The sequence below is a fragment of the Dendrobates tinctorius genome, unplaced genomic scaffold (assembly GCF_039654945.1).
Source record: "Dendrobates tinctorius isolate UK_male_01 unplaced genomic scaffold, ASM3965494v1 ptg000437l, whole genome shotgun sequence".
NCBI classification, from domain to species: Eukaryota; Metazoa; Chordata; class Amphibia; order Anura; family Dendrobatidae; genus Dendrobates; species Dendrobates tinctorius.
In genome coordinates, this window is record NW_027362100.1 from 315,553 (window position 1) to 343,256 (window position 27,704).

A 27,704-nucleotide genomic window follows, 5' to 3' on the forward strand; every position below is an offset into this window, starting at 1 on the left:
CCCTCAGTGTGTGACATGACATAGACCCTATGTGTGACATGACATAACCTCAGTGTGTGACATGACATACAGTAGACGCTCTGTGTGTGACATGACATATAACCTCTGTGTGTGACATGACATAGACCCTATATGTGACATGATATAGACCCTCAGCGTGTGACATGACATAGACCCTCAGCGTGTGACATGACATAGACCCTCAGTGTGTGACATGATATAGACCCTGTGTGTGACATGACATAGACCCTCAGTGTGTGACATGATATAGACCCTGTGTGTGACATGACATAGACCCTCAGTGTGTGACATGATATAGACCCTGTGTGTGACATGATAGACCCTCAGTGTGTAACATGATAGAGACCCTGTGTGTGACATGATAGACCCTCAGTGTGTAACATGATATAGACCCTGTGTGTGACATGATAGACCCTCAGTGTGTGACATGACACAACTCACATTACAGCTGTAGAAGGTGATGAACTGTACCCTCACCAGCTGTAACATTAACCCCACATTAGCTGAGTCGCTGGCAAATGTCCTGCACATGCGCACTCTTACACAATGCATTTGGTTGGCACAGACCGTCAGATTCACGTGCACTGTACACACGTAACGGGAATGCGCACGTAGGCTCTCACGCAGGTGACGTCATTTCGCAGCACCGGCCTATCGAAACGTTTGCGGCCTTTTTTTTATTACAGCTTTATTGCAAGCGAAAACAAGAACAGCAGCCCGGCAGCAACAGCAGCGCAAACCTTCACTAGGACGAGGAGGCAAATGCCGGAAGAGCAGCCGGAGCAGTGATCGTGGGACGCGGCCGGCCTCGCCATGAATCTGTGTGGGAAGGAGCTGTCCAACCTGCTGGGCATCATGACGGAGGAGGCCTGCAGCAATACGTTCGAGGGCCTCTCCACTGCCTTCCACCATTACTTCACCAAGGCCGACCATTTTCGGGTTGGCTCCGTGCTGGTGATGCTCCTGCAGCAGCCCGACCTCCTGCCCACGTCCCCGCAGCGGCTCACCGCCCTCTACCTGCTGTGGGAGATGTACCGCACGGAGCCGCTGGCCGCCAACCCCTTCGCCGCGATCTTTGCCCACCTCCTGAACCCCCCACCCGCGGAGGAAGCCGAGAGGCCGCTGTCAGGTGAGCGGCCGCCATTGTTGGATGGGACTTGTAGTGCTTGGCTGTGTGCGCTGACTCCTGCGGCTGGCCGTCATAGATGGGGTCTCCGGCCCAGAGCCCCTGCGTGGGATGAGTGCCCACCACACATCGGTGCAGGACCCCATAGCTCGTGAGATCGGAATTACAGCTCAGAGCTGTAATCTCCCATCACTCCCTACCACACTAGCGGGAGAGGGGATCGCCCAAAATACCACATTGTCTATGAGACGGCCCAGATGCAGCCAGGGACAACGGTCCCATAGACAATGAATGGCGCTGAGGTCGACTACACCTTTTCTTGGTAGAAAACACCGTGTGCACTACTGTAGTGGTGCCAAGCCATGTATGATAAAATGAAAACCTGGCACTTAATGCTTGGGGAGGCAGTTTATTGTAGTACCAGAAAACGTTTCGGTCAATATAGACCTTCATCAGTTACTACAGTGTGAGAAAATAAAGTATGTAAAAATCTCAAAATGCAATTCGGTCGTGGCTATATACAATATTATACAAGAAATACTACAACAGTGACCAAAAAATATATCGGGGTGCTCAGGTTGAAGGAGAAAAGGATAAGACATACCGTGCTAGTATGTCTGAAGGAGGGCGCTTTTTATGTTATTCACTGATCACGCCTACAAAGAAGTGATTGGCGCTGTCAAAGTGTATGCATAAGGTCAATTAGGTGGAGTTACAGAATGGTACATACCAGTAATCGAACACAGGATAATCTGTAAGGGAAACGTCATGTAGGATGACATAAGACAGCGGTAAAGTATGCTGTAGATCAGAGCTGAGTCTCGCTATAAATGGTGAGGTAGTTACCTTAATAGTTGAAGATATCAGCGCAGCCTGGTCCTCCTCCTCCAGTATGTCTTATCCTTTTCTCCTTCAATCTGAGCACCCTGATATATTTTTTGGTCTCTGTTGTAGTATTTCTTGTATAATATTGTATATATCCACGACCGAATTGCATTCTATGTGATTTTTGTACCTTATTTTTCTCACACTGTAGTAACTGATGAAGGTCTATATTGACCGAAACGTTTTCTGGTCTTACGATAGACTGCCTCCCCAAGCATTAAGTGCCAGGTTTTCATTTTATCATAGACTGCACCTTTTCTGCCGGATTCATTCTCAGGATCTCTGGGAAACCAAGTGCTTGGTCGGGGCACTAGCAATCAGATAATTGTCTCCTAACTTATGGACAGGGGGGAACATGCGATTTTTGGGACTAACTACAGACCAGTTTGCATGACCAAAGTTCTGGTGTCTACCTGGCAATACAGCATGTCGTCCCTTAGGGGGGGCGGGTTGGCGGTACAGTGATGTGATGAGCCAGGAGGGGCCTGTAGTTGAGGCACGTTATGATGGGGTGCGAATGTTACTTTCTGATTAGGAAACACTAAGTGGCTGCTCTCGCATCTTGTATCCCAGTTTCTGTATGTTGTGCGTGTCTGTAAACCTTACGCTGTATTCACCCCGGCAGTCTAGAGGTCTGGCAGGATTCCTGCTGGCAGTGTCGGTATGTGTGATCGGTGGAAGTGCCCGTTTTAGAGTGCTGTGTCTTCCCACATTATAGTCATCCGGCTCAGTGGGTATTCACTAGTCATTTTAATAAAGAAGATGCTTCAGGATTACAAAACCCAGAGAAAAGCGTCATCTTTTTCTTGCGGGCCACTGTGTAGCTGAGCGGTCGGCCTTCCTGCCACGTCTGTGTCTCTACACTTGTATAGATCCATTTCTAGGAGGAATAATGGAGGAACAGGATGCAGTTTCATGAGAAACGAGATTTCATGGGAATTGCTATGAAGTGCTGTTGACTGGCACCAATTCATACCCGTTCCGATGGCCGGTCCTGTTTTAGTTCCAGACATGGCAATTATGTGCGACTTGTGTAGCATAATTCTAATTGTAGACTGGTTATGGAAAGTAATCTAACCAATCTGAACCATCCCCATTGGAATTATGATTTGAAAATTCTTGACTTTATTCCAGCAAACGTCTTATTTTTGCAGGATTTCTGCCACCAATCACTGCACCTGAAAAGTTCTTCCTCTCGCAGTTGATGCTTGCGCCGCCCCGTGAGTTATTTAAAAAGACTCCTAGACAAATTGCTGTTATGGACGTGACCAATTTGGCCCAAGCTGTGGACATCAGTGGACTTCAGTTAGCACTTGCAGGTAACACATGCAGTACCGAATCTCCCAGCGTACGCTGTAAATTGTGAGGGTATGTCGCACCCTTTGATGCTGGCGTAACCACATAGATTTTGCATCTTTTTGGACCTAGCCCACCAGCTGGGCTTTTTTTTTACATTCTATATATAAAATAGTGGTGGCCAAATGGAAGCCCCAGCACATACTTCCTAGTATCTCTGCTACCTGAGGACAGGCTAAAAAAACCTCTGCAGGAGTATGTTATTTAACCCCTTCACCCCCAAGGGTGGTTTGCACGTTCATGACCGTGCCAATTTTTACAATTCTGACCACTGTCCCTTTATGAGGTAATAACTCTGAAACGCTTCCGTGGATCCCACTCATTCTGACATTTTCTCGTGACATATTGTACTTCATGTTAATGGTAAAATTTCATTCAAATAACTTGCGTTTTATTTGTGAAAAAAAAAAACGGAAATTTGGCAAAAATGTGGAAAAGTTTCGCAATTTTCCAACTTTGAATTTTTATGCCTTTAAATCACAGAGATATGGCACACAAAAAACTTAAGTAACATTTCACATATGTTTACTTTACATCAGCACAATTTTGGAACTACATTTTTTTTTTTTTTTTTTAGGAAGTTATAAGGGTTAAAAATTGACCACAGCGATATCTCATTTTTGCAACACCATTTTATTTTTACGGACCACATCACATTTGAAGCCATTTTGATGGGTCTATATGATAGAAAATACGCAAAAGTGACACCATTCTAAAAACTGCACCCCTTAAGGTGCTCAAAACCACATTCAAGAAGCTTATTAACCCTTTAGGTGCGTCACAGGAATTTTTTTGAATATTTAAAAAAAAAAAATGAACACTTAACTTTTTTTCACAAAAAAAATACTTCAGGTTCAATTTTTTTTATTTTACCAAGGGTAACAGGAGAAATTGGAATGGAAAAGTTATTGTGCAATTTGTCCTGAGTACGCTGATACCTGATAAGTGGGGGGGAACCACTGTTTCGGCGCATGGCTGAGCTTAGAAGGGAAAGAGTGCCATTTGACTTTTTCAATGCAAAATTGGCTGGAATTCTGATCGGACACCATGTCACGTTTGGAGAGCCCCTGATGTACCTAAACAGTGGAAACCCCCTACAAGTGACCCCATTTTGGAAACTAGACCCCCCCCCAAGGAACTTATCTAGATATGTGGTGAGAACTTTGAACCCACAAGGGCTTCACAGAAGTTTATAACGTACAGCGGTACAATTAAAAAATCATATTTTTTCCACAAAAATGATCTTTTCACCCCCAATTCTTATTTTCCCAAGCGTATCAGGACCCTAAAAGTTATTGAGCAATTTGTCCTGAGTACGCTGATACCCCACAAACCACTATTTGGGCGCATGGCAGAGCTCAGAAGGGAAGCGGCGCCTTTTGACACGTTTTTGGCTGGAATTGAGATCGGACACCATGTCTCGATTGGAAAACCCCTGATGTACCAAACAGTGGAAACCCCCCACAAATGACCCCATTTTGGAAACTAAGTTCCTTGGGGTGTCTTTCTAGATGTGTGGTGAGAACTTTGAACCCCCAAGGGCTTCACAGAAGTTTAGAATGCCCGGGCATGAAAATAAAAACAATCGTATTTTTTCCACAAACATGATCAATTAGTCCCCAATTTTTTTTATTTTGCCAAGGGTAACAGGAGAAATTGGACCCCAAAAGTTGTTGTCCAATTTGTCCTGAGTACGCTGATACCCCATATGTGGGAGAAAACTACTGTATGGGCACACGTCGGGTCTCGGAAGGGAAGTAGTGACGTTTTGGAATGCAGACTTTGATGGAATGGTCTGCAGGTGTCATGTGCGTTTGCAGAGCCCCTGATGTACCTAAACTATTGAAACCCCCCCACAAGTGACCCCATTTTGGAAACTAGACCCCCCCCCCACGGAACTTATCTAGATGTGTGGTGAGCACTTTGAACCCCCAAGTGCTTCACAGACGTTTATAAAAACGATATTTTTGCCCCCAATTTTTTATTTTCCTAAGGGTAACAGGAGAAATTGGACCCCAAAAGTTGTTTTGCAATTTGTCCTGAGTAGGCTGATACCCCATATGTGGGGGAAAAATACTGTTTGGGCGCATGTCAGAGCTTGGAAGGGAAGGAGCCCCATTTGACTTTTTCAACTCAGAATTGGCTGGAATTGAGATCAGACGCCATGTTGCATTTGGAGAGCCCCTGATGTGCCCAAACAGTGGAAACCCCCAATTCTAACTCCAACCCTAACCCCAACACCCCTAACCCTAATCTCAGCCCTAGCCCTGGCCCTAACCCTAGCCCTAATGGGAAAATGGAAATAAATGCATTTTCTTTTAATTTTATTATTTTTCCCTAGCTAAGGGGGTGATAACGGGGGGTTTGATTTACTATTTATGGCGGTTTTTATATTTGGCAGCTGTCACACGCTAAAAGATGCTTTTTATTGTAAAAATAGTTTTTGCATCACCACATATTGAGAGCTATAATTTTTCCGTATTTTGATCCACCGAGTCATGTGAGGTCTTATTTTTTGCGGGATGAGTTGATGTTTTTATTGGTACCATTTTCGGGCACGTGACATTTTTTGATCGCTTTTTATTCCAGTTTTTTGGGACGCAGAATGAACAAAAACCAGCGTTTCATGAATTTCTTTTGGGGGGTGTGTTTACACCGTTCCGCGTGCGATAAAATTAATAAAGCGGCTTTATTCTTCGGGTCAGTACGGTTACAGCGATGCCTCATTTAAGTTTTTTTTTTTTATGTTTTACCAGTCTTATGCAATGAAAACTATTTTATATAAAAAATAATTATTTTTGCATCGCTTTATTCTGCGAGCTATAACTTTTTTATTTTTTCGCTGATGATTCTGTATGGCGGCTCGTTTTTTGCGGGACAAGATGACGTTTTCAGCGGTACCATGGATATTTATATGCGTCTTTTTGATCGCGCGTTATTGCACTTTTTATTCGGCGGTATGATAAATCATTATTTTTTGCTTCGTTTTTTATTTTTTTAAGGGGTTCGCTAAAGGGGTTAACTAATGGGACAGTTTTATAGGGCAGGTCGTTACGGGCGCGGCGATACCAAATATGTGTACATTTATTTGTTTTTATTTTTTTATTTCCAAAAAATGAATTTATTGGGGGAATTTTTTTTTTTTTTTTCTTCTTTATTACATTGTCCCAGGTGGGACATCACTGTCCTGTGACAGATCGCTGATCTGTCACATCACAGATCACTGTGACAGATCAGCGATCTGTCACAGGCAGTGCAGCAGGCTTCCTCGTGCCTGCGCTTTGCAGGCACTGAGGAAGCCGGCTCCCTGCAGGCCCCCGAATCCAAGATGGCAGGGAAGGAGCCCCCCGCAGCAGCGCTGCACATTGCGCTGCCGTGGGGGGCTCAGGGAAGCACGGAGGGAGCCCCCTCCCTGCCGATGCTTCCCTTTAACCCCCCAGTACACCGCGTTTGATCGTGGTGTACAAGGGGTTAATGTGTTGGGGCGGTCCGTGACCTCCCCTGACACATTGTGCCGGGTGTCAACAGTGATAATCAGCTGACACCCGGCCGCGATTAGCGGCGCTCACCACGTGGGCGCCGCTGATCGCTATGACGTACTATCCCGTCCCTGGGAATTAAGTCCCAGGGCACATGGACGGGATAGTACGTCTCATAGCAGAAAGGGGTTAATTAACTCATCTCATAATGTGAAGGCTGAAACTGCTTCATTTTTTGCAGCTGTAATGTTGGGTGGTATGGATAATGTTTCCCGTGACTGCTTTTCAGATTTGCATTAGTCTTAAGCTCAGGCGACTCTTTGCTATAATGATTTTTGTAAAGAACTCGCAGCAGTAAGTCATACCGAACACATGTATATTACACTGCATGTCTCCTCACAGGGGGAAATCCATCATTGCTCATCTTGCATGTATAGAACTCAAAGCAGTGAGAGATCTGCAGTGTACATCACATAGGAGATGCAGGGGCATAGACATCACATAGGAGACGCCGAGTCAGGGGCATCACAGGAAATGCTTTGGGGCTTGCGGCATAGACATCACAAGAGACACTGGGGCTGCTGTCTTCTACTGTGGGACGGGAGTGCATCAGTCATTAACTCCGCATAAAAGTACATCCAGTGTGAGGACGCCATCTTTCAGCGTTCTTTGGTGTATGCCGCATGCTTGTGCTTGCAGAGTAAGAAATTAAATGGCCAGCAGCTGTCCAAATGCAGCTGATGCCCGAGCACTGCAGTCCCCGGGATTCTGCCTGGGGGGTCCGAAGTTCCCCCGCCCCTGTCATAGACAGTGCAGGCAAAAGAGTAATCAACATCTCTATTAAAAACATAGTAGCTAGATAGAAAATATGTTAGATGAAAAGGTGTTAAAAGTCTGAAGTCTTGTTTTTTTTTTTTTTTCTTACTGTCTACTTGCCCTACTGTACCTAATGAAAATGAAGGTAAATGCTTTTAATTACATTAATTGATATTGTTTTTTATTTTCTCTTTAGAGCGACAGTCTGAACTCCCGACACAGAGCAAAGCCAGTTTCCCGAGCATCCTAAGTGACCCTGATCCTGATTCTTCTAATTCTGGATTTGACAGTTCGGTGGCATCACAAATTACAGAAGCTTTAGTTAGTGGCCCAAAGCCACCAATAGAAAGTATGTGTCATTCTAAAAGTGTATCATTAAGGTGTAATGGCAGATGCCCTTTGTTACTGCTTTTTCTTTTGTCTAGACATTTGCATTTTGTGTAAATTTTCAGATTATAGAGTAAGTATGGATGTGGTGAAATAAATATTTTACTCGGTAGAAAAAGCAAAATGTGTTGCCTTGTACAGTATTTTATTTGTGGTTTTCTCGATTGTCCTTTCCAGGCCATTTTCGCCCAGAGTTTATTCGTCCACCACCACCTCTGCATATCTGTGAAGATGAGCTTGCTTGGTTGAATCCAGTGGAACCTGATCATGCCATCAAATGGGATAAATCAATGTGCGTGAAGAACAGCACCGGCGTTGAAATCAAACGTGTAATGGCCAAAGCATTTAAGAGTCCATTGTCCTCTGCTCAGCAGACACAGGTATTCATATCCTAATATTGTATTCTGTTTAGTCACTTTTCTTCTAAGATGGCATTACTATGGTACTAGGGTTGTCTCTTCCATGTGCTATATTAGTGCCTAGAAATGTTTTGGAGCAGGATCCAGAAGTCGAGTGTGCAGCCATCAGAGGATAGCTGCTGTGGTTTCATGCTAAAAGGATGTTGTACAAAAGAGATTTTTTTTTTTTAACCATTTATGAAGCAGAGTTTTTTTTCTTGTTTCATGGCACCCTATCACACTGTACATGCAGGCCGGTCTGTGTTGTGTGGCCAGCACAGTATAGAGAAGGAAAAACTGAGCAGAATGATTTATAGGTCTCAGAAGTCCATACTTTATTGACGGTAATTAAAACATATAATATAATAGTTTCATGGAAAATAACCCCATTTACACAGATTTAAACAGTTACACAACTATGAATTACCATAGAAGATGGGTATATAATTGGACACAATAGGACTATCGCAAAAATTAATCAAATATATAAAGGAAAAAAGGCGAAAAAAAGGCCAATACAAGAAATGTATACAAAAATACAAAAATAACTTTATTAGCATAAATCCAAGGTACAAGAAGCAGTTAGATAAGAGTCAATATGACCATAAAAAGCACATGGGCAAAAATGGGGCACATGCAGGTATGTGACCACAGGGATAATAGTGATTACAACAATAAACAGCACAAAATTAGAGAATCCTACATCATCCCTTAGTAATACAAACAGCCAGTCATAATATATATTGAGGCCCATAGGTATCATTACCCCCTGTGGTGGAACCTACCACCACACATACTATGCACTGAACATGTCAACATCCAGAGAAAGAATTTAAACTACATAATATTACCTCAGACTGGTCGATAGTAAAGGTCCTACCTGGTTGTACCCCCCCCCCCCCAACGCACGTTTCGGCCAGATGGCCTTTGGTGTCGTGCCTAGCCACTAAAACCCTGTTATCCGTTCCTAGTGTTTCCTCTATTAAGGATCCCACGGATCGCCTCAGAGAGAGCTTAGCTCGCTCAATATATGAGGCGTCAGGATCAGCTCGCGCTCGCTCCCTCGTTCGCAGCAACTTGGGTAGCCAAGGCCATGATCTCATGGTCAGAATCATTAAACAAGGTCGCACAGGAGCAAGAGCTACCTGCAGAGATATCGGAGATCGCGAGTCAGATGGCGATGGCCGGAGACTATGTAATCAATGCGTCTTTGGATGCGGCCAATTGCTCGGCACTTGCTGCCGCTAACGCAATTTCTATCAGAAGAGCTCTATGGTTAAGGACATGGCGGGCCGATTCTAAGTCCAAGGAGTCCTTGACTTCCCTGCCTTATCAGTGCGGCCGTCTATTTGGGGAGAAGTTGGATAAACTTATCTCCGACTACACAGGAGGAAAGAGCGGTTTTCTCCCTCAACAAAAGGTCAAACCGCCTTTTCGCCACCCTTTTCAGGCACGTTTTCGTGCCTTTTGCTACCCCGGGTGGACCACAGCGGCCAATTCTGCCTCAGGCCGCCTCAACCAGGATAGGGAGCGGCAGGTCTGGTATAGAACCAACCCATTGGGGAGAATGCAAGCTCAGCAGCCCAGATCGAGGGGATCCAGATCCCAAAGATCATCAGCCAAATGACTCGAGGCGTTTGCCAGACGACACCAGCAAGGTGGGCGGCCGTCTACTCTGGTTTCGCCACGTCTGGTTCAGTGTTGCACGCGACGCATGGGTAAAGGAGTTGGTGGCCTCAGGTTACAAAATAGAATTTGTCAGGTACCCTCCAAGACGGGTTTTTTTTCTAGTCTCCCAGGGTGGATACCCAGGCATGGGCTCTGTTAGGAGCCATCAAATCGCTCCAGCACAACGGGGTCATTGTTCCCGTGCCAGAACACAAAAGAGCTCAGGGCTTCTATTCCAACCTGTTTGCGGTTCCCAAAAAGGACGGGTCTGTCAAACCTGTTTTGGACCTGAAGCTTCTGAACAGATTCATCGGGATCAGACATTTCCGGATGGAGTCTCTCCGTTCAATCATATCGGCCATGGAGCAGGGAGAATACTTGGCCTCGATCGACATCCAGGATGCATGTCTGCATATTCCCATTTTTTCCTCCTCATCAGAGGTTTCTGTGCTTCGCCATCAACGGTCGACATTTTCAGTTCGTAGCGCTACCTTTTGGGCTAGCCACGGCTCCCAGAGTGTTCACAAAGGTTATGGCAGTTGTCATGGCCATACTGCATTCTCAAGGCATAGCCATCTTGCCCTACTTGGATGACCTCTTGGTCAAGGGCCTTTCAATACGGGCATGCGAGGAAAATGTTAACATCACGCTAGATACTCTTGCCGCTTAGTGTGGTTGGTCAAGGCGAAGAAGTCATCCCTTGTGCCAGCTCAGAGGATTTCCTTCTTAGGAATGATGTTCGATACTTGCCGAGGGTTGGTTATTCTCCCTCAAGAAAAAGCGCTAGCTCTCCGGCAGGGAGTCCGGACACTTCGCCAACCAGTCCCTCATACCATCCGGTTCGGGATGAGGATTCTAGGGAAAATGGTGGCAGCAATGGAAGCGATACCATTCGCCCAGTTCCACCTTCGCCCCCTGCAGCACGCCCTCTTGTCAGCCTGGGACAAGAATCCTTTCACGCTCGATCGGCGGTACCGACTGTCTTCTCAAGTCAGGCAGTCGCTCGAATGGTGGATAACCAGTTCCTCCCTGACCCAGGGGAAACCCTTTCCCCCAGACCATTGGTTGGTGATGACAACCGACGCCAGTCTCCTCGGCTGGGGAGCGGTGTTTCACCACCACACGACCCAGGGGCGGTGGTCTCCGCAGGAGGCCTGCCTCCCGATCAACTTATTGGAGATACGAGCAATTCGGCTGGCTCTGCAGCAGTTTCGTCACTTTCTAGCAGGCCGCCTTGTCCAAATTCAATCAGACAACGCCACGGCGGTGGCTTACATAAATCACCAAGGGGGCACCCACAGCAGAGCAACCATGCGTGAGGTGGGGCACGTTCTTCAGTGGGCCGAAGCAAACTACTGGGTGATTTCGGCAGTCCACATCCCGGGAGTGGAAAACTGGGCAGCAGACTCTCAGCCGGCAGGGTCTTGCGTCCGGAGAATGGTCTCTACATCCCGAGGTCTTCCAGCAGATTTGTCATCTGTGGGGAACTTCGGATGTGGATCTGATGGCTTCCAGAATGAACGCCAAGGTGCCCACATATGTCGCTCGGGCCAGGGACCCGCAGGCAATCGCTGTGGACGCGTTAGTTCTGCCATGGAACCAGTTTCACCTCCCATATCTATTTCCCCCACTGCCACTTCTTCCGAGGGTCATCAAAAAGATCAAGACGGAAGGGGTTCCGGCGATTCTGCTTGCCCCAGACTGGCCCCGTCGAACGTGGTACCCAGATCTAATGCAGCTGCTCGCTGACGTTCCTTGGCGACTGCCGGAGTGCCCAGATCTACTTTCTCAAGGGCCGATTTGCCACCTGAACTCAGGGGCCCTGTGTTTGACGACATGGCCATTGAATCTTGGATTATAACCCAGGCAGGGTTTGGGAGCAAGGTGGTCACTTCAATGGTTAGCGCCCGGAAGCTGGCTTCAGCACGAATTTACCACCACACCTGGAAGGTGCCAGGGTGTCTCTCCACTGAGAGTCTCGATCCCCAACATCTTGGCTTTTCTCCAGTCGGGCCTAGACTTAGGGTTAGCCCCAAGCCCCCTCAGGAGACAAATATCGGCTTTATCCGTCCTGTTCCAGCGCAGAATTGCTACCAATTTGCAGGTGAAGACTTTCATCCAGGGAGTCTCCCACTTAGTACCTCCCTATAAGGTGCCTATGGACGCCTGGGACCTTAACCTGGTCCTAAGTGTTCTGCAGGAAGCTCCATTTGAACCACTACAGGATATCTCTGAGGTACCTTTCCTGGAAAGTGGTGTTCCTAGTGGCCATCTCTTCCATCAGGCGGGTTTCAGAGCTGTCGGCCCTATCCTGCCAAGCTCCGTTCCTCACTTTCCATAAGGATAAGGTGGTGCTCGTGCCAGCCCCTCCTTTTCTGCCGAAAGTCGTGTCCTCTTTTCACATTAATGAAGATGTTGTTTTGCCTTCATTTTGTCGTGCACCGTGTGGAAATGGCTCTTCACACGTTAGACCTGGTAAGAGCCCTCCGGAGGTACGTGTCAAGGACGGCACCCTTTCGTCAGACGGACACGCTGTTCGTGCTCCCCGAAGGGCGCAGGAAGGGACTCGCTGCCTCAAAATTGACCATAGCCAGATGGATTCGTTTGACTATTCAGGAGTCCTACCGCATTAGAGGCACGCCTATTCCAGCAGGGATCAGAGCGCACTATACTCGGGCAGTGGGCGCCTCTTGGGCGCTGCGGCGGAACAGGTTTGCAAAGCAGCAACCTGGTCCAGCCTGCACACGTTTGCCAAACATAATATCCATGCTCAGGCCTCGGTGGATGCGAGCCTAGGTAGAAGGATTCTCCAAGCAGCGGTGGCGCACCCTTAAACAAGAGGTGCATGTTGCTTGGATCGGTGAGTCTCCCACCCAGGGACTGCTTTAGGACGTCCCACAGTATCTGTGTCCCCCAATGAGGCGAAGGAGGAACATGGTTTTTTGTGATTCACCATAAAATTCTTTTCTCTGAGACGCTCATTGGGGGACACAGCACCCACCCTATTAGCCAGTTGGCTCTTGTTTTGTTTAATTAATGCGCATTTATTTATGTGATATAAGGGTGGTCCTTTTCTGGACATGTTGTACCTGTAGTAAGGCTGATTTTGTTGTCCTCCTACTGCTTTGGCACCAAACTGATTTCCGCCCGCAATAGGGGCGAGGGTGTATACGGCGGAGGAGGAATTAACCTCTTTTTTTTCACTGTGTGTCAGCCTCCTAGCGGCAGAAGCATACACCCACAGTATGTGTCCCCCAATGAGCATCTCTGAGAAAAGGATTTTACGGTGAGTTTATCACAAAAATCCATGTTTTCCCATGTTTGTTGTTCCTACATAGACTTACAACTGTGTGTTATTAATTGCTGGAAAACTCTAATCAACTTGCGATTTTACATGTTGCAAATTCCAACTTGAATATATGTAGTTTTGCTTTGCCATAGTTGGTACTTATATGTGACTTGCTGCTTACACCTTTTTTTTTTTTTTTTTTTAAAAATATATAATATATATATCATCGCTGTCCCTAAAAGGCCTCACAATTTAAATTCACTACCAGTAGGTCTTTGGAAACCCATGCAATAAGGGGAGAACATTCAAACTCCTTGTAGAAGTTGTCCTCGGTGGAATTTGAACTCAAGATCTCAGCACTGCAAGGCTACAGAGTGCTAACCACACCAAAAATAGATATATATATATATATATATATATATATATCTATTTTTGGTGTGGTTAGCACTCTGTAGCCTTGCAGTGCTGAGATCTTGAGTTCAAATTCCACCGAGGACAACTTCTACAAGGAGTTTGAATGTTCTCCCCTTATTGCATGGGTTTCCAAAGACCTACTGGTAGTGAATTTAAATTGTGAGGCCCTTTTAGGGACAGCGATGATTATGTCTGTAAAGTGCTGTGGTATTAAAGAAGCTCTCCCTTCAAATCTTTTATACTCTCAATATATTGCAATTGGAAATGCAATATTAAAGAGAAGGTATTTAACCAGCGTCGGACTGGAGCACCTTGAGCCCACCAGAAAAAAAATTATTCTTGGGGCACACTATATAGTTACATCGAAATAAATATAAGACCAACAATTGTGCGGTAAAACGCGCTAATATCAGTGTATAATATAAGGTAGTACACGTCTTATGATGTTGGGGTAGCCCCTTCATAGAATATAAAGTAGCCCCGTGAGGCAGTGATGGGTATTATATGCGAGGGTTGCTATGTGTCCCCAGGATGCTCATAGAAGCATATTAAGACTGCTGTAGTGCATTGCAGTCACGGGTATAGCTGTGGTTGCAATGCAGAATAAAGGTAAGTGTGGTCTTGGGCAAGCTATTTGTCCAAGGCAGATTTAAGAAAGCCCAGCATGGGCTCTTATTTTTGTGCGAACTAGTCCAGGGTTGTGGAGTCGGCATCATGGAAATTGAGGAGATGGTGTCAGATTCAGAGGTTTGGCTTACCGACTCCACAGCCCTGGTATGAGGGAGTCGGAGGTTTAGCTCACCGACTCCACAGCCCTGCGAACACCAGGATGTTAGTGGGGCAATTTGCTCCCTCCAGCCGGGTCTTACAAGTTGCCCATGGCCACAGATCCCGCTTTTAAAAATCCTGCAGTAAATAGTTGGGTGTGCCAGTGATTTTTTTTTTTTTTTTTTTTTTTTTTTAAGCAAGCGGCAAAGCAGGTGACTCTGCAACAGCCGGCTTGTGTGAGGTAACGCTGAGCCAAGAGAGGCGAACGCCTGTCACCCCTCTGCGTGACACGGTGGTGCAGTCACCCACTGCAACCGGTTTCGGATACGGACTGTTTTGACGCCTCTGGTGTTTTGAACTTTGAGTCACTGCCTCATAGACTTATCCTAGTGTCAGGATTCTTGTTATTTAGCGTCTCTGTGTAGTCCACTCAGTCGGGAGTTGGAGCTAACATTTCCCTCTTTTTATTGCTTACAGCTACTCGGGGAGTTGGAGAAAGACCCCAAACTGGTTTACCACATCGGCCTCACACCTGCTAAACTTCCAGATTTGGTGGAGAATAATCCTTTGGTTGCCATTGAAATGTTGTTAAAATTAATGCAGTCAAGCCAAATTACAGAGTATTTTTCTGTTCTGGTCAACATGGATATGTCCCTGCATTCAATGGAAGTGGTGAATAGGTAAGTGTGAGCTGCTTAGTAACTTTCCCTCACCTACTCTGAGCCAGAATGAGATGGATAGCTCTATCTATATCATAGCTCAGAGTAGGTGAGAAGAAGGAAAAAAAAATGTAATTTGAAGGTTTGTGCTCTTTGCAAGACAAGCTATAGTTCACAATGACATCATTCATTATGCCATAAAAAGTACTTAAAAGTGGGTAAAAAATCATTCTGAATTGCATGAAATCATAAAAAAAAAATTCTGCAATTGTGTGGTTTTTCATTTTTCTTCTAACAGTAGTAAAAATAACCTGGAAACATGATCATCCAGGTCATTGTTGTTACAGCGATTGCAAACCATATTTATTCCTTTGTTTCGCCATTTTCTAAAACCTGTAACATCTGTGTGTGTGTTCTGGTTTTTTTTTTTTGGTTTTTTTTTACGGGGAAATTGGGATTTTTTTTTTTTTTTAATTTTATGTTCAATTACATTGAACCTGCAGTTGTCAAGTCACTTACATTGTAAACTGTAATATGATAATATAGCAGGTTATAGTGAAAATACCATCTCCCACAGAGCGTATCAAGATGACAGCATCAGGCCCATGGCTGCCATGATAACCCATCTGTGTCCCGATGGAAGGCTATACACGTTCCTTTTAAATGCTATTGTCAGTGATTGACAGCAGTATCGAAATGATTAACGACCAGAGCTGAGCTTCAGCTATGGCTGTTGGAGACAGATGGCATCTATCTAATATAACCGGAATAAGCCGAGCATGGATGGAGATGAGTTCCTGAGCCCCCTCTACAAATGCGGACCCTGTCAGAGGAAGTTAATTTAGGGCTTACTACAGGAAGGGGTTAACTTCTACATCAGTCATAGCTCTGTCTGTTGTGGCAGAGCACTGTACATGTGGCTGCATTACCTCTATCCCGACACCGTGTGGCACTGCAGATTCTTGTGATCGCATGCTTACTGTAGGGAAGAGCAGTTCTTTTATCCATCTGGTAACCCCCTATCAGAGGAGGCGCCCTCCCTCCATCAGTGTCCCGATGATTGCCACTTGCCAATGGGTCTAACCAAAAGTGATTTACAGAAACAAGCCTTAGCTTTGCAATGCGGCTTTCCATTTGCAAAAGTGAAGATATTAAACTTTGATTACATGTGGGGTATCACCGCGCTCCTAAAGTGGGTAACATACTGTGTGGGTCCACTTTTTGCAGATGTCTCGTGCAAAAGTGAGAAATTTTGCTCTAAAGCAAGATTTAAGAGGTAATTTTTTTTTTTCATTCCACTTTGCTTCAATTCCTGTGTAGCAACTGAAGGGTTAAAACAATTTCCTGTCAATGGTATTAAAGTAGTTGAGGGGTGCAATTTTATGTCAACTCTCCCAGTGGGTCATGGCACCCGCAAACCATAACAGTAAAATCTCCACTAAAGTATGCGACCCTTCCCTTCTGAGCGATTTACATGTTGAGTATTGGCACATTCAGGAAAAAAATGGACCTCAGTGTGTTCTAAAAAATAAATAAAGTCCTATTAGTCCTTAGAAAAATTAAAAACTTGGGGCTAAAACAACCATTTTAGTGGTAAAAATTTAGTTTATTCTTCACCGCTCAGTGGTATAAAATTCTGTGAGGCACATGTGGTGTTAATATGCTCACTGTGCCCCCCTAGATGAATTCATTGGGGAGTGTAGTTTTTAAAATGGGGGTCATTTTATGGAGGGGTTCAGCTGTTCTCGGCACCTCAGGGGCTCTGCCAATTTGACGTGGTGGTCCTTCCTTTCTGAGCCCTGCCATGCGTCTAAAAAGTAGTTTTCTCCTACATATGGCATTGTCATACTCCAAAAGAAATTGCACGACACATTTTGGAGTACATTTTCTACTGTTATCCTGAAAGAAAAAAAAAAAAATTGGGGCTAAAGTAAAAAATTTTTGGAAGAAGAAAAACAAAACGGTAAAATATATATATATATTATATTTTTTTTTTTTTTTCTCTTTTCCTTCCACATTAAATTAATTCCTGGGAAGCACCTGAAGGGTTGAATGTGGTTTTGACGGGTGCAGTTTTTAGAGTGGTGTCACTTTCAGGTATTTTCTGAATCCCAAAGTCACTTCAAATGTGGTGTGGTCCCTATAAAAAAAATTGTGTGGTATAACTGTCTGATTTAAAGGCCTAAACATTTAACAATTGCAAAATTTGCACATTTTGTCAAATTTTTGATATTTTAATAAATATGTGCAAATCATAGTGACCAACATGCACCAGTGACATGAAGTACAATGTGTCATGAAAAAACAATCTGAGTTAGTGGGATACGTTGAAGCGTTCCAGAGTTATTACCTCCTAAAGGGACAGGGGTCAGTTAAACAAGTCAAACAATTTGACATGGTCATTAAGGTGAAAATTAGCTCCGTCCATAAGGGGTTAAACAGCGTCTGTGTAATATTTCCCCTGCAGTGGAAACCTCTGGCCATCCATAGCTTATCTTGGCTAGAGCCGCTGTTTGGAAAACGGTAACCCTAAGGGCATGTGCACACAAAATTTCTACATCCCTTGGCAGTAAAATGGGTCTTTTTTTATATTATTATACAGGAGTCTTTGTTGCAGATTTTCCCTATTCATTACTTCAAGTGAAATCTGCAGCAAAAACGCTGAACAAATTGACATTGCAGATTTAAGTCTGCTGCAAATCTCCCAAGTCACAAATGGGAAACGAGTGTATGAGACGTCGGGATTCTCATTCATTTTGCTGGCATCTTGTGACAAATCTGTGGAAAAGTAAAAAATCTGCAAAATCCAAGGAGGTGTGTACATATTGCAGGTTTTACGCTTTTTTTTTTTTTTTTTTTTCCCCTCTCTGCAGAGTTATCAGAAAATCTGAGTGGTTTCTTGATACCAGCAAAATGAACGAGAATCCTGAAGTCTCAATCACATGTTGCTTATTTTTGATTTGCAGATTTGGCATTGTTGGTCTTGATTTGGCGTCATCTCTCTTCTTGCAATCGCCATCCTCCTATCCCGCTTCGTGAGGATGGCGCGTCCTGTGTCATCCACACAATGTCCCCAGTATCGTTCTCCTGCACAGGTGTACTTCTGTCTGCCCTGCGCATGCGTTACAGGGGCAAATGGCGCCAGCGCCTGTGCACCACAATACTTTACTCTTACTCCTGTGCAGTAGTGCAATGGGGGACCTTGTGTGGCTGGTGAAGGACGCCCCATAGGTGAGTAATAAAAGCTATTTTTTTTTATGCAGAGCGCATTGGGGACTTGTGTACAGAATTCTGTTGGCCACACTTTCTAAGGGAAAAGCCTGGCGACAGGTTCCCTTTAATGTATGCATATACCCTGCAGTTGTAGGTTGTATACTTACTTATTGTTTGTGTTAATCTGCAGACTTACAACAGCAGTCGATCTACCTCCAGAATTCATCCATCTTTATATCTCCAATTGTATATCCACATGTGAGCAAATTAAGGACAAGTATATGCAGGTAAGTGAATTTGAATAAGACCATCCCATACAAATAATATTATAGGGGGGCTGCAATCATATCTTGACCATTTGTCAGTAGAAAGTAAATGGCTCCTGCTTCTGCAGACATGAGAGAAACTTTCAAAATTTAATGTTTTCTTTAACAAAAAATCAATTGCTTTAAAAAGGAAACACTCGGCCTATGCATTTCAAGCCCATATAGTACCCTTAAAGGGAACCTTCCTAGTCCCCATGCTCTCCAGCATTTGTATGTTTCTTTCTAAATGCCCTGCCTAACAAGCAATAAAGTATTTTTTAAAGTCTTTTTAATATGCAAATATCCTCTTTGACTAGTTGATAGGACTTCTGCTTTCCCAGACTAGTCGCCCCACTCGGCATGTTATCACGCCCCGACGCATTTTCACGACTTTCTTTACTACACGTCATGGCGCCTCTGAAGCTGGGGGTACGCTTCCTGGCGCACTGCATGTTCGGAAGCAAAGAAGAAACCTGGCGTCAGAAGAGCAGAGCTTACAGCGAATCTTCAGCTTGTCTTCGGTTCCTCAATGCACATCAGCCATCTTCCCCACTCCCGGACATGCGCAGTGCTCCTGTGAAGCCAGGAAGCGTACACCGGACGTCAGAGGTGCAGTGACCTTGTAGTAAAGAAAGTCGCACGCATGTCGAGACGCCAGCATTTGCAAATCATGTTATCACAGGGGAGTGATAACGTTCTGAGTGGGTAAAGTAGTCTGGGAAAACAAACGCCCCATCAACTAGTCAGAAAGATATTCACATATAAAACTGACTTTAAAAATCTTTTTTTAAAGCCTCTTAGTGTCTTCCAGGATAAAGGCACTGTAAGGGTGCTGTTACACTAAGCGATGCACGAGCGATCCCGATAACGATATGGATCGCTGGTGCATCGCTAAGTGGTCACTAGTGAGCTGCCACACAGGCAGATCTCACCAGCGACATAGCAGCGGTCGGCGGTCGCTACTTACCTGTCAGACGAGGCGATCCTGACATCCTCCCGCCCGCGTCCATGCGTCGCTCGTCGGCGCCACAGGAAGCCCAGCAGGAAGCGCCCGACGAGAAATGATCCAGGACGTTCTCGCGCGATCAGCGATGAGCAGCGGGGGAGCCGGTCGGAGGTAAGTATCAGACATAGCGATGTCGCTAGCAATATCGCTGCTGCGTCACAAAATCAGTGACGTTACAGCGATATTGCTAGCGATATCGCTATGTGTAACGGGGGCTTTAGGCTGGGTACTTATAAGGAATGTAGAAATCCTGGTGGGATGGGGGGCTAGGCAGGTCTCCTTTTAATCCTAGCACTATTACAGTGTAAAACAAAAGTGTAAATAGCTGGTTTAGTGGTTAAGCCAGAAGTGTTTACTGACTCGTGAGGCATATTAGATTCGATGTATGGAAATTTGTGCTAACGATAGGTTTGAATTATAAAAGTGATCTATTATATTGCTACTTTACTTCATTATCATGCTGTATGCATCACTTTATTTAGGCTGACTGAAGACACGTACCAGGGTTTAATCGCCTATTGATGGCCAATTATCTCCTAGTTGGTTTGGGTATAGGTGGCACTCATGACTTGTATGACCTCTAAACCAATTGTTTAAGCGTTTCATCCACACTGGATTATAGTGCTCTGATTTTTAACAAAGATGTCTGTAGACATTGGAGCCTTTTACTCTCTACTTTATCCACTACTGGGGAACTGACCCACAATATGTCTGTGCACCGCACACACTAAGGCGTCTTTCACACTTCAGTTTTTTGACGTCAGTCAAAATCCGCCACTTTTAGAAAAAAAACAAATCTGCCCCTTTTTTTGGCGGATCTGTTTTTTTTTTCCCCATAGACTTATATTAGCAGCGGATTTTGACTGATGGTCACACGTTGCATCCGTTTTTGGGTGGATCCGCTAAAATTTTAGAGGTTCCCGGGCGGAGCAGACGGACAATAAAACTTTTTTTACATTGGCGGACCGCTTTTTCTGACTGCGCCTGCCCGGGAGAATGTGTCAGCGATGCATTTTAACCCTAAATGCCGTTCTGGAATTGACGGAAATCTGTCTCTTCTCTCCTTTTCCAGAGTCATGTCACTTTAAATTTCATGAACGATCAGCTGAAACGGATCTGTCAAAAAAACGGATTCTGTGTCATCCGTTTGTGGCAAAACGGAAACGGATCCGTTTTTTCACACTCTGGCGGATTTTGTCTGACGTTAAAAAACTGAAATGTGAAACAGGCCTAACCCATTACTCATTGTTGAGCTAATGAATTTTTGTTTTTTTTTTGTGAATTTAAAACCTATATTTGGTGATTTTCAAAGACTTCAGATGTCATTACAATTGATTATCCACAGTTCAATCATTTTATCTCTTAAAGTTCAAAATATTAACCCTCACCCAGCCCTACCTCCCAAAAAATGAAAACTTTCTGGGTGTCGGAATATGGTGACAATAAAACAAAGTTATAACAATCCCACCTCAAAAAAATTCTTTTTTTCTTTTGCAATTTCACAGCACTTGTACTTTTTAATGACACCAATGATTTTACCATATAGTGTACTGAAAAATGGCTAAAAATGCCAACTCTTCCCACACAAACCAAGCCCTCATTGCAGTATAGACGGAAAAATAAGAAAATAATGGCTCTTGGAAGAAAGGGGGGGGGACAAAAGTGAAAAATGGCCCCGAGGTGAAGGGTTTAATTGACTACAGAATCATCCTAGGTGACCAGGATTTGCTCCCGGTGCATGTGCCAAGCTTATTCATAGGTCCAACATATGCCAGTCCTTTTGACATACACTCTTAGTCTGCTGCACTTTCCTATATAGTAAAAAATAAGTGCTGCATGTCATTTTTTTTCTGTTGTGAATTTTGTGGAAATTGATTGACAAATGCTAAGGCCTGTTTCACACTTCCGTTTTTTGACGTCAGTCAAAATCCGCCAATTTTCGAAAAAACGGATCAGCCAAAAAAGGGGCGGATCCGTTTTTTCCCCCATAGACTTACCGTATTTTTCCGACCATAAGACGCACTTTTTTCCCCCAAAATTTTGGGGGAAAGTGGGGGGGTGCGTCTTATCGTCGCAATATACTAACCTCCGGGGCTCTGCGGTGCGGTGGTGGCAGCGGGCGGGGCTCTGCGGTGCGGTGGTGGGCTGTGCTCCGGTGCAGGGGCGGCGGCTCCGCCGGCATTTCCTCGCAGCCCAGAGGCCCCCGCACATCCCTTGCTGGCCGCCGCCATGTTGCGGTGGCCTCCGGGAACATGGACGCCGGGAAGATGGCCGCCGGTCCGGGACAAGATCTGAACCTGCGCATGCGCCGTCCCCGGACCGGCGTCCATCTTCCGGCGTCCATGTTCCCGGAGGCCACCGCAACATGGCGGCCAGCAAGGGATGTGCGGGGGCCTCCGGGCTGCGAGGAAATGCCGGCAGAACTGCCGCCCCTGCACCGGAGCACAGAGAGCTTCTACCCCTGCACCGGAGCACAGCCCGCCGCCACCCTCGCCCTGCAGAGCCCAGCTGCCCCAGCACAACCAACCTGCCCCAGCACAGAGCCGCCACCGCACGAGCCTGGACCACTGAATGACCCCTGTGACTAATCCTCCACCTGTGCCGGATCCCTTCCCAGGTAAGCTGAATTCGGACTGTAAGACGGACCCCCATTTGACACATTATTATTTTTTTCCCTATTTTACTTCTGAAAATTGCGGTGCGTCTTATGGTCCGGTGCGTCTTATAGTCCGAAAAATACAGTACATTAGCGGCGGATCTTGACTGACGGTCGTCCGTCCCACCCGTTTTTTGACGTATCGTCAAAATTTTAGCATCTTCCGGGCGGATGAGACGGACTCTGCAACGTTTTTTCCGAGCGACGATCCGCTAATTTATACTGTGCATGCCCGGCAGAATCGCTGTGGCAGGAATTTTAACCCCTGAGCAGCGCTCTGGGATAGCCGTGCAAAGAAAAAATCCCCCCCCCCACCATTTTACGGCACTTCGCATCTTCGGCGATTGTCGGAAAAAAAAAAAAAAAAAAAAAGGCCGCTGACATCTGTAGGTCACAGCGGACACCTTATGTTTACACAGAGAAACAGAACCATAATCCAGCTGTGCCTTTTATTGAAGCCTCAACTTGAAGCCAATAGTACGATGGGACTTGTGACCTAAACTGTTATCATCGTAGATCCCTTTAATGCATTGAGTTAGGATCAAGATTATTACAGCTACCATCGACTCTGAACTTATGGCTTTAACCACTTAAAGGTGTTGTCCCACAACCAAAGTACACTTTAATCAATAGATCTTGGGATAATAATTTCCACAATTGGATGTGATTGAAATTCAATGTTCCTGTGCTGAGATAATCTCATAAATGTGTCCCTGCTGTGTACTGTGTAATGGCTGTGTTTGACCGTACGGGAACATGGTCTGATCATACCACATCTCCTGGGCAGGGGGGGGGGGGGAGTAAGGGTCCCGTTACATTTAGCGATGCACCAGCGATCCTGACAACGATATGACCCGGTCAGGATCGCTGGTGCATCGCTAAATGGTCGCTAGTGAGTTGCCAAACAGGCAGATCTCACCAGCGACGCAGCAGCGATAAGCGATCGATAGGTGGCCGCCCTTACCAGTCACACCGCAGCGATGATGACGACTTCCGCCTGTGTCCATGCGTAGCTAGTTGGCGCCAGCGGGACGCCAACAAGGAAAAAATGGCCTAGGACATTCGAGTGCAATCAGCGATATCCAGCGGGGGGAGCCAGTCGCAGGTACGTGTCACATGTAGCGAGATCACTAGCGATCTCGCTACGTGTAAAAGGCCTAAGAGTATACAGACATGACATTATATATGTATTGTTTGAATTGGTCGCTATTGACCAATTTTTTTTCTTCTATATTTCTGAAAACGGAGAATTGAAGGCAGTTAGGAAGTGGTAGCCCTAGGATCATAATTCTCGGCTGAAGATTCACATCCTAATGGAAAGTGACACGTCCATTAGGAAGTGAGAAGCCAGTGAGCTGATGGTATGTGGTTAATGACTCCGCAGGACAGCTGCATTATAGCTGCCTGAAGGAGGCACTGGTTTTTTTTCTACTTGTAGAGCAACCATTCTTGATGCATAGTGATCCACTGAAAGGACCCAGTATTCATGTCTACTAGTCTGGAAGGAAAATTAATTTGAGTCGGTGGAAATGTGCTTTACATGAGCATGTAATTACATTTTGTGTAATCCCGGTTTGTGTTTTTTATTTTTGTTTCCCCTTATTTTAAATAGCTCTCCTTGCCTATGCTAGTATGTTTAATTGTATTAAGCAGCAGTTCAGCTTAGATGTGACGTCATTTCTTACTTTAAAGGGGAAGGTGATGTCCATTATAGCTTAGTCTATTCAGGACCCGAATGAAAATGAAGACCTTGTTTCCTCCCCTCCTGGAAGAGAGCTGTGCCAGCACCACTGTTCCCGGTAGTGACATCAGGGCTGTGGAGTCGGAGTCGTGGAGTCGGAGCTCATTTTGGTGGAGTTGGAGTCGGTATAAAATGGACCGATTCCGACTCCTAAAATATATAATAAATTGGGTACAGTAGTTCAATGCAGGATGTGCTGAATATTTTTTCATAGGAGTTTGGGAAAGTTATGAAATGTCCTATAAATGGCTGTTCTATTCCTGATCTAAGGCTACATTCACACACAGCGTTTTTCCTGTGTTTTTTTGAGGATACGTTTTTCAGCTGCAAAAGTTGATCATCTTTTTAAAAAACTGCATCACCTGAAAGGTTTTTGAGCTCATAGATAATGTTTTCAATAGCAAAAGCAGATTAGAAATCTGCTCTATCTATCCATTTATCCATATCTGTCTATCCATATCGTATCTGTACCAAAAAGAATGAAAACCGGGTAGTACACCAATATATATTCTGTTCTATCTAAATATCTTGATTATTGATCATAAAAATGATTAAATGTCTGAGGTTCACATTGTACTACAATAAATTTTTCGCTTAAATATAAGCAATATGTGTGGGAGTCGGAGTCGTGGAGTCGGTGTAAGGGAAATTGAGGAGTCGGAGTCGCAGGTTTGGCTTACCGACTCCACAGCCCTGAGTGACATGTTATAATTGATAGCCACATCCTTTACTATTTCATCAGAGCGGATTGAGCCCTGTTGAAATATTGATGAGCTGCAGCCGGAATGTAACACAACAATGTTATGTCATTGCTGGAACACCGTTGCCGACTTTATTGCCTTAACAGCACCACGGCAGGAGTTCAGTACATGGTTTTTATTTTATTTAAATTCTGGTCCTGAATGGATTAAGCTGAGATTGTCAAGTGGTGGACAACACCTTTTAAAAAAAACTTCAGTTTCTTAAAGGTGATCTGTTGACAAATTTTCACAATACATTGCATAAATTATATTAAAAAAGTTGTCCACTACTTTTACATTGATAGCCTATCCTAACAACGTCTGATCGGCCGTGGTCCGGTACCCCCGCCAATCAGCTCTTATCAGTGTCACCAGCTGGAAGTACTTGCGGAACTGGTAGTCTACTTGTAGTGGCTGCTGCAGGGTACCACACATCCGCCTCCCATTGAATTCAATATGAGGCGTATGTGTAGTGAGCTGCAGCAGCCACTAGAAGTAACTCTAGCTGGCATCTGTCAACAATGATAGCAGCTGATTGGCGGGGTTCCCGGGTCGTGAATTCAAGCCGATCAGACGTTGATGACCTATCCTACAGATAAGATCAACGCAAAGAGGTTGTCCACTACTTTTACTTTGATGGCTTAAGGGGGTTTTACACATAGCGATATCGCTAAAACGTCACTGGTTTGTGACGTTATAGCGATATTGCTAGCGATATCGCTATGTGTGATACTTGCCTCCGACCGGCTCCATTTCTCGTCGTCTGCTTCCTGCTGGGCTTCCTGCTTTGTGAGACGAGCGACGCTGGAGGCGGGCGGGAGGACGTCCGGATCGCTGTGTGTGAAAGGTAAGTATCGTCCGCTGCGTCGCTGCTGCATCGTTGTGAGATCTTTCTGTATGAAAGCTCACAAGCGATCATTTAGCGATGCACCAGCGATCCTGACCGGGTCATATCGCTCGTCGGATCGCTGGTGCATCGCTAAATGTAAAAGGGCCTTTAGACCTGAAGTGTATTCAGTTTCCAACCACCCAGTGTGACTGACGCATCTTGTACTTGCCAATGTGAGATCTCTGCAATGGCGGCAGCAGAGCGGAAGGACGTTGAGGAATTTAATTTCAATGGGCTGAGATTGAGTTTATATTTTCAAAAGGATTATTTTGTCATACTAATATGGATTTTAAATGAGGTTTACGTTATATTGTATGCGACATCTGGTGACTGATCTCCATACGCGTGAGTAAATTGTGAAGTGACTCCTAAGGCCTGTTTCACACATCAGTTTTTTCCGTCAGTTAAAATCCGCTAAAATGGCGGACAACGGATCCGTTCCTGTACTGACCACAACGTTTGCTACCGGACCGTTGTTTTAACGGATCTGGCGAAGGAAGAATTTTAAAGGAACCGCTGAGAGAATTTTTTTCAGACGCCAGAACTGAGTTTAGGGTTAAATTTCCGACACAGGCATTTCTCCCGGGCATGCGCAATAGAAAATGCGGATCCGGCCGGGGAAAAAAAGCGTTTCATTGTCCGTCCTGTCCGCTCAGCAGACGGCAAAATCTTGGATGATCCGTAAAAAAACGGATCGAACGGATGACCATCCGTCAAGATCTGCCGTTAATACAAGTCAATGGGGAAAAAAAACGGATCTGCCAAGAAAAATGGTGGATACGTTTTTTTTTTTGCAAAATGGCGGATTTTGACTAATGGGGAAAAACGGATGTGTGAAACAGGCCCCATAAATCCTGTACTTTGTTGTCTTGTTTCATATTTACAGATTTCTTTTTTTTTTTTTTTTTCCCTCTCCAGAATCGGTTGGTGAGACTAGTATGTGTTTTCCTCCAGTCTTTAATAAGGAACAAGATAATTAATGTCCAGGACTTGTTCATAGAGGTTCAGGCGTTCTGCATAGAGTTCAGTAGGATTCGGGAAGCAGCTGGCCTGTTCAGGCTCTTGAAAACTTTGGATACCGGAGAAAATCCTACAGAAGCAAAACCTGCTAAATAAGCCAACATGTCTGCCACTGAACTGATCCTTTCTTGTACATTGCTCCCATTTCTCTTTATAGCACAAATCCTAGCACTTTGCCCTTGAAGTGTATGACCATTCAGATACTTTCCCAGCAGGTGGCACCAGGATATTGGCTGACATCACAATTTGTTCCTTCTGCCACCTGTCTCCATGAACTAGAATCTGCGCCTTTATACATACTACAACTCAGCTATACAAGAAGGGATTTTATTACTTTAGTTCAGGAAAATAGATAATGTAATAATCGACAGGCGGTATGTAGTTAAAAGACGGCTCCCACCACATTGTACATATTTTAAATGTGCATGAGTAACCATATTTTTTGCTCTGATACAAATGTCAGCCTGTAGATGTTTTGGACACATTTGCCATCGCATTGTTATATTAACAATGAAGCTTGTGAACACATTAGATTCCTGAAGCCAGGTTGTACTGTTAGCAGGATACCATAGACTTTGATTACTGTGGATTAAACTAATGGACAGTGATGTTCTATAAAGGCAATATTTCACCATGGATATGGCAAGAGTTATATTCTTGGGGAGATGTAATGTAAATATACATGACTCTCGTGCTCTTTATCAAACTCCATTCACAATATTACCAAAATATTCTATAAGCAGAGAGTGTTGCAAGGTAATGTGTGCAGTCTAACACGTATTGCTCGCATGTTGGGTTTTGTCATGTTAACAAATACCACATTGCTGTTTTTTAAATGTCAAGAGTAAAACGATCTGTATATTGCAAA

General features: G+C 44.8%; 1 protein-coding gene across 1 annotated transcript; it reads left to right on the plus strand.

Annotated features, from left to right (window-relative positions):
- Positions 1-594: 594 nt before the first annotated feature.
- CNOT11 (CCR4-NOT transcription complex subunit 11) lies at positions 595-27,704 on the plus strand. The gene is made up of 7 exons (XM_073564227.1): positions 595-1,150; positions 3,187-3,351; positions 7,880-8,032; positions 8,248-8,450; positions 15,085-15,287; positions 18,670-18,766; positions 26,735-27,704. The coding sequence occupies exons 1-7, from the start codon at positions 835-837 to the stop codon at positions 26,930-26,932; spliced, it is 1,335 nt and encodes a 444-aa protein (XP_073420328.1). The 5' UTR covers positions 595-834; the 3' UTR covers positions 26,933-27,704.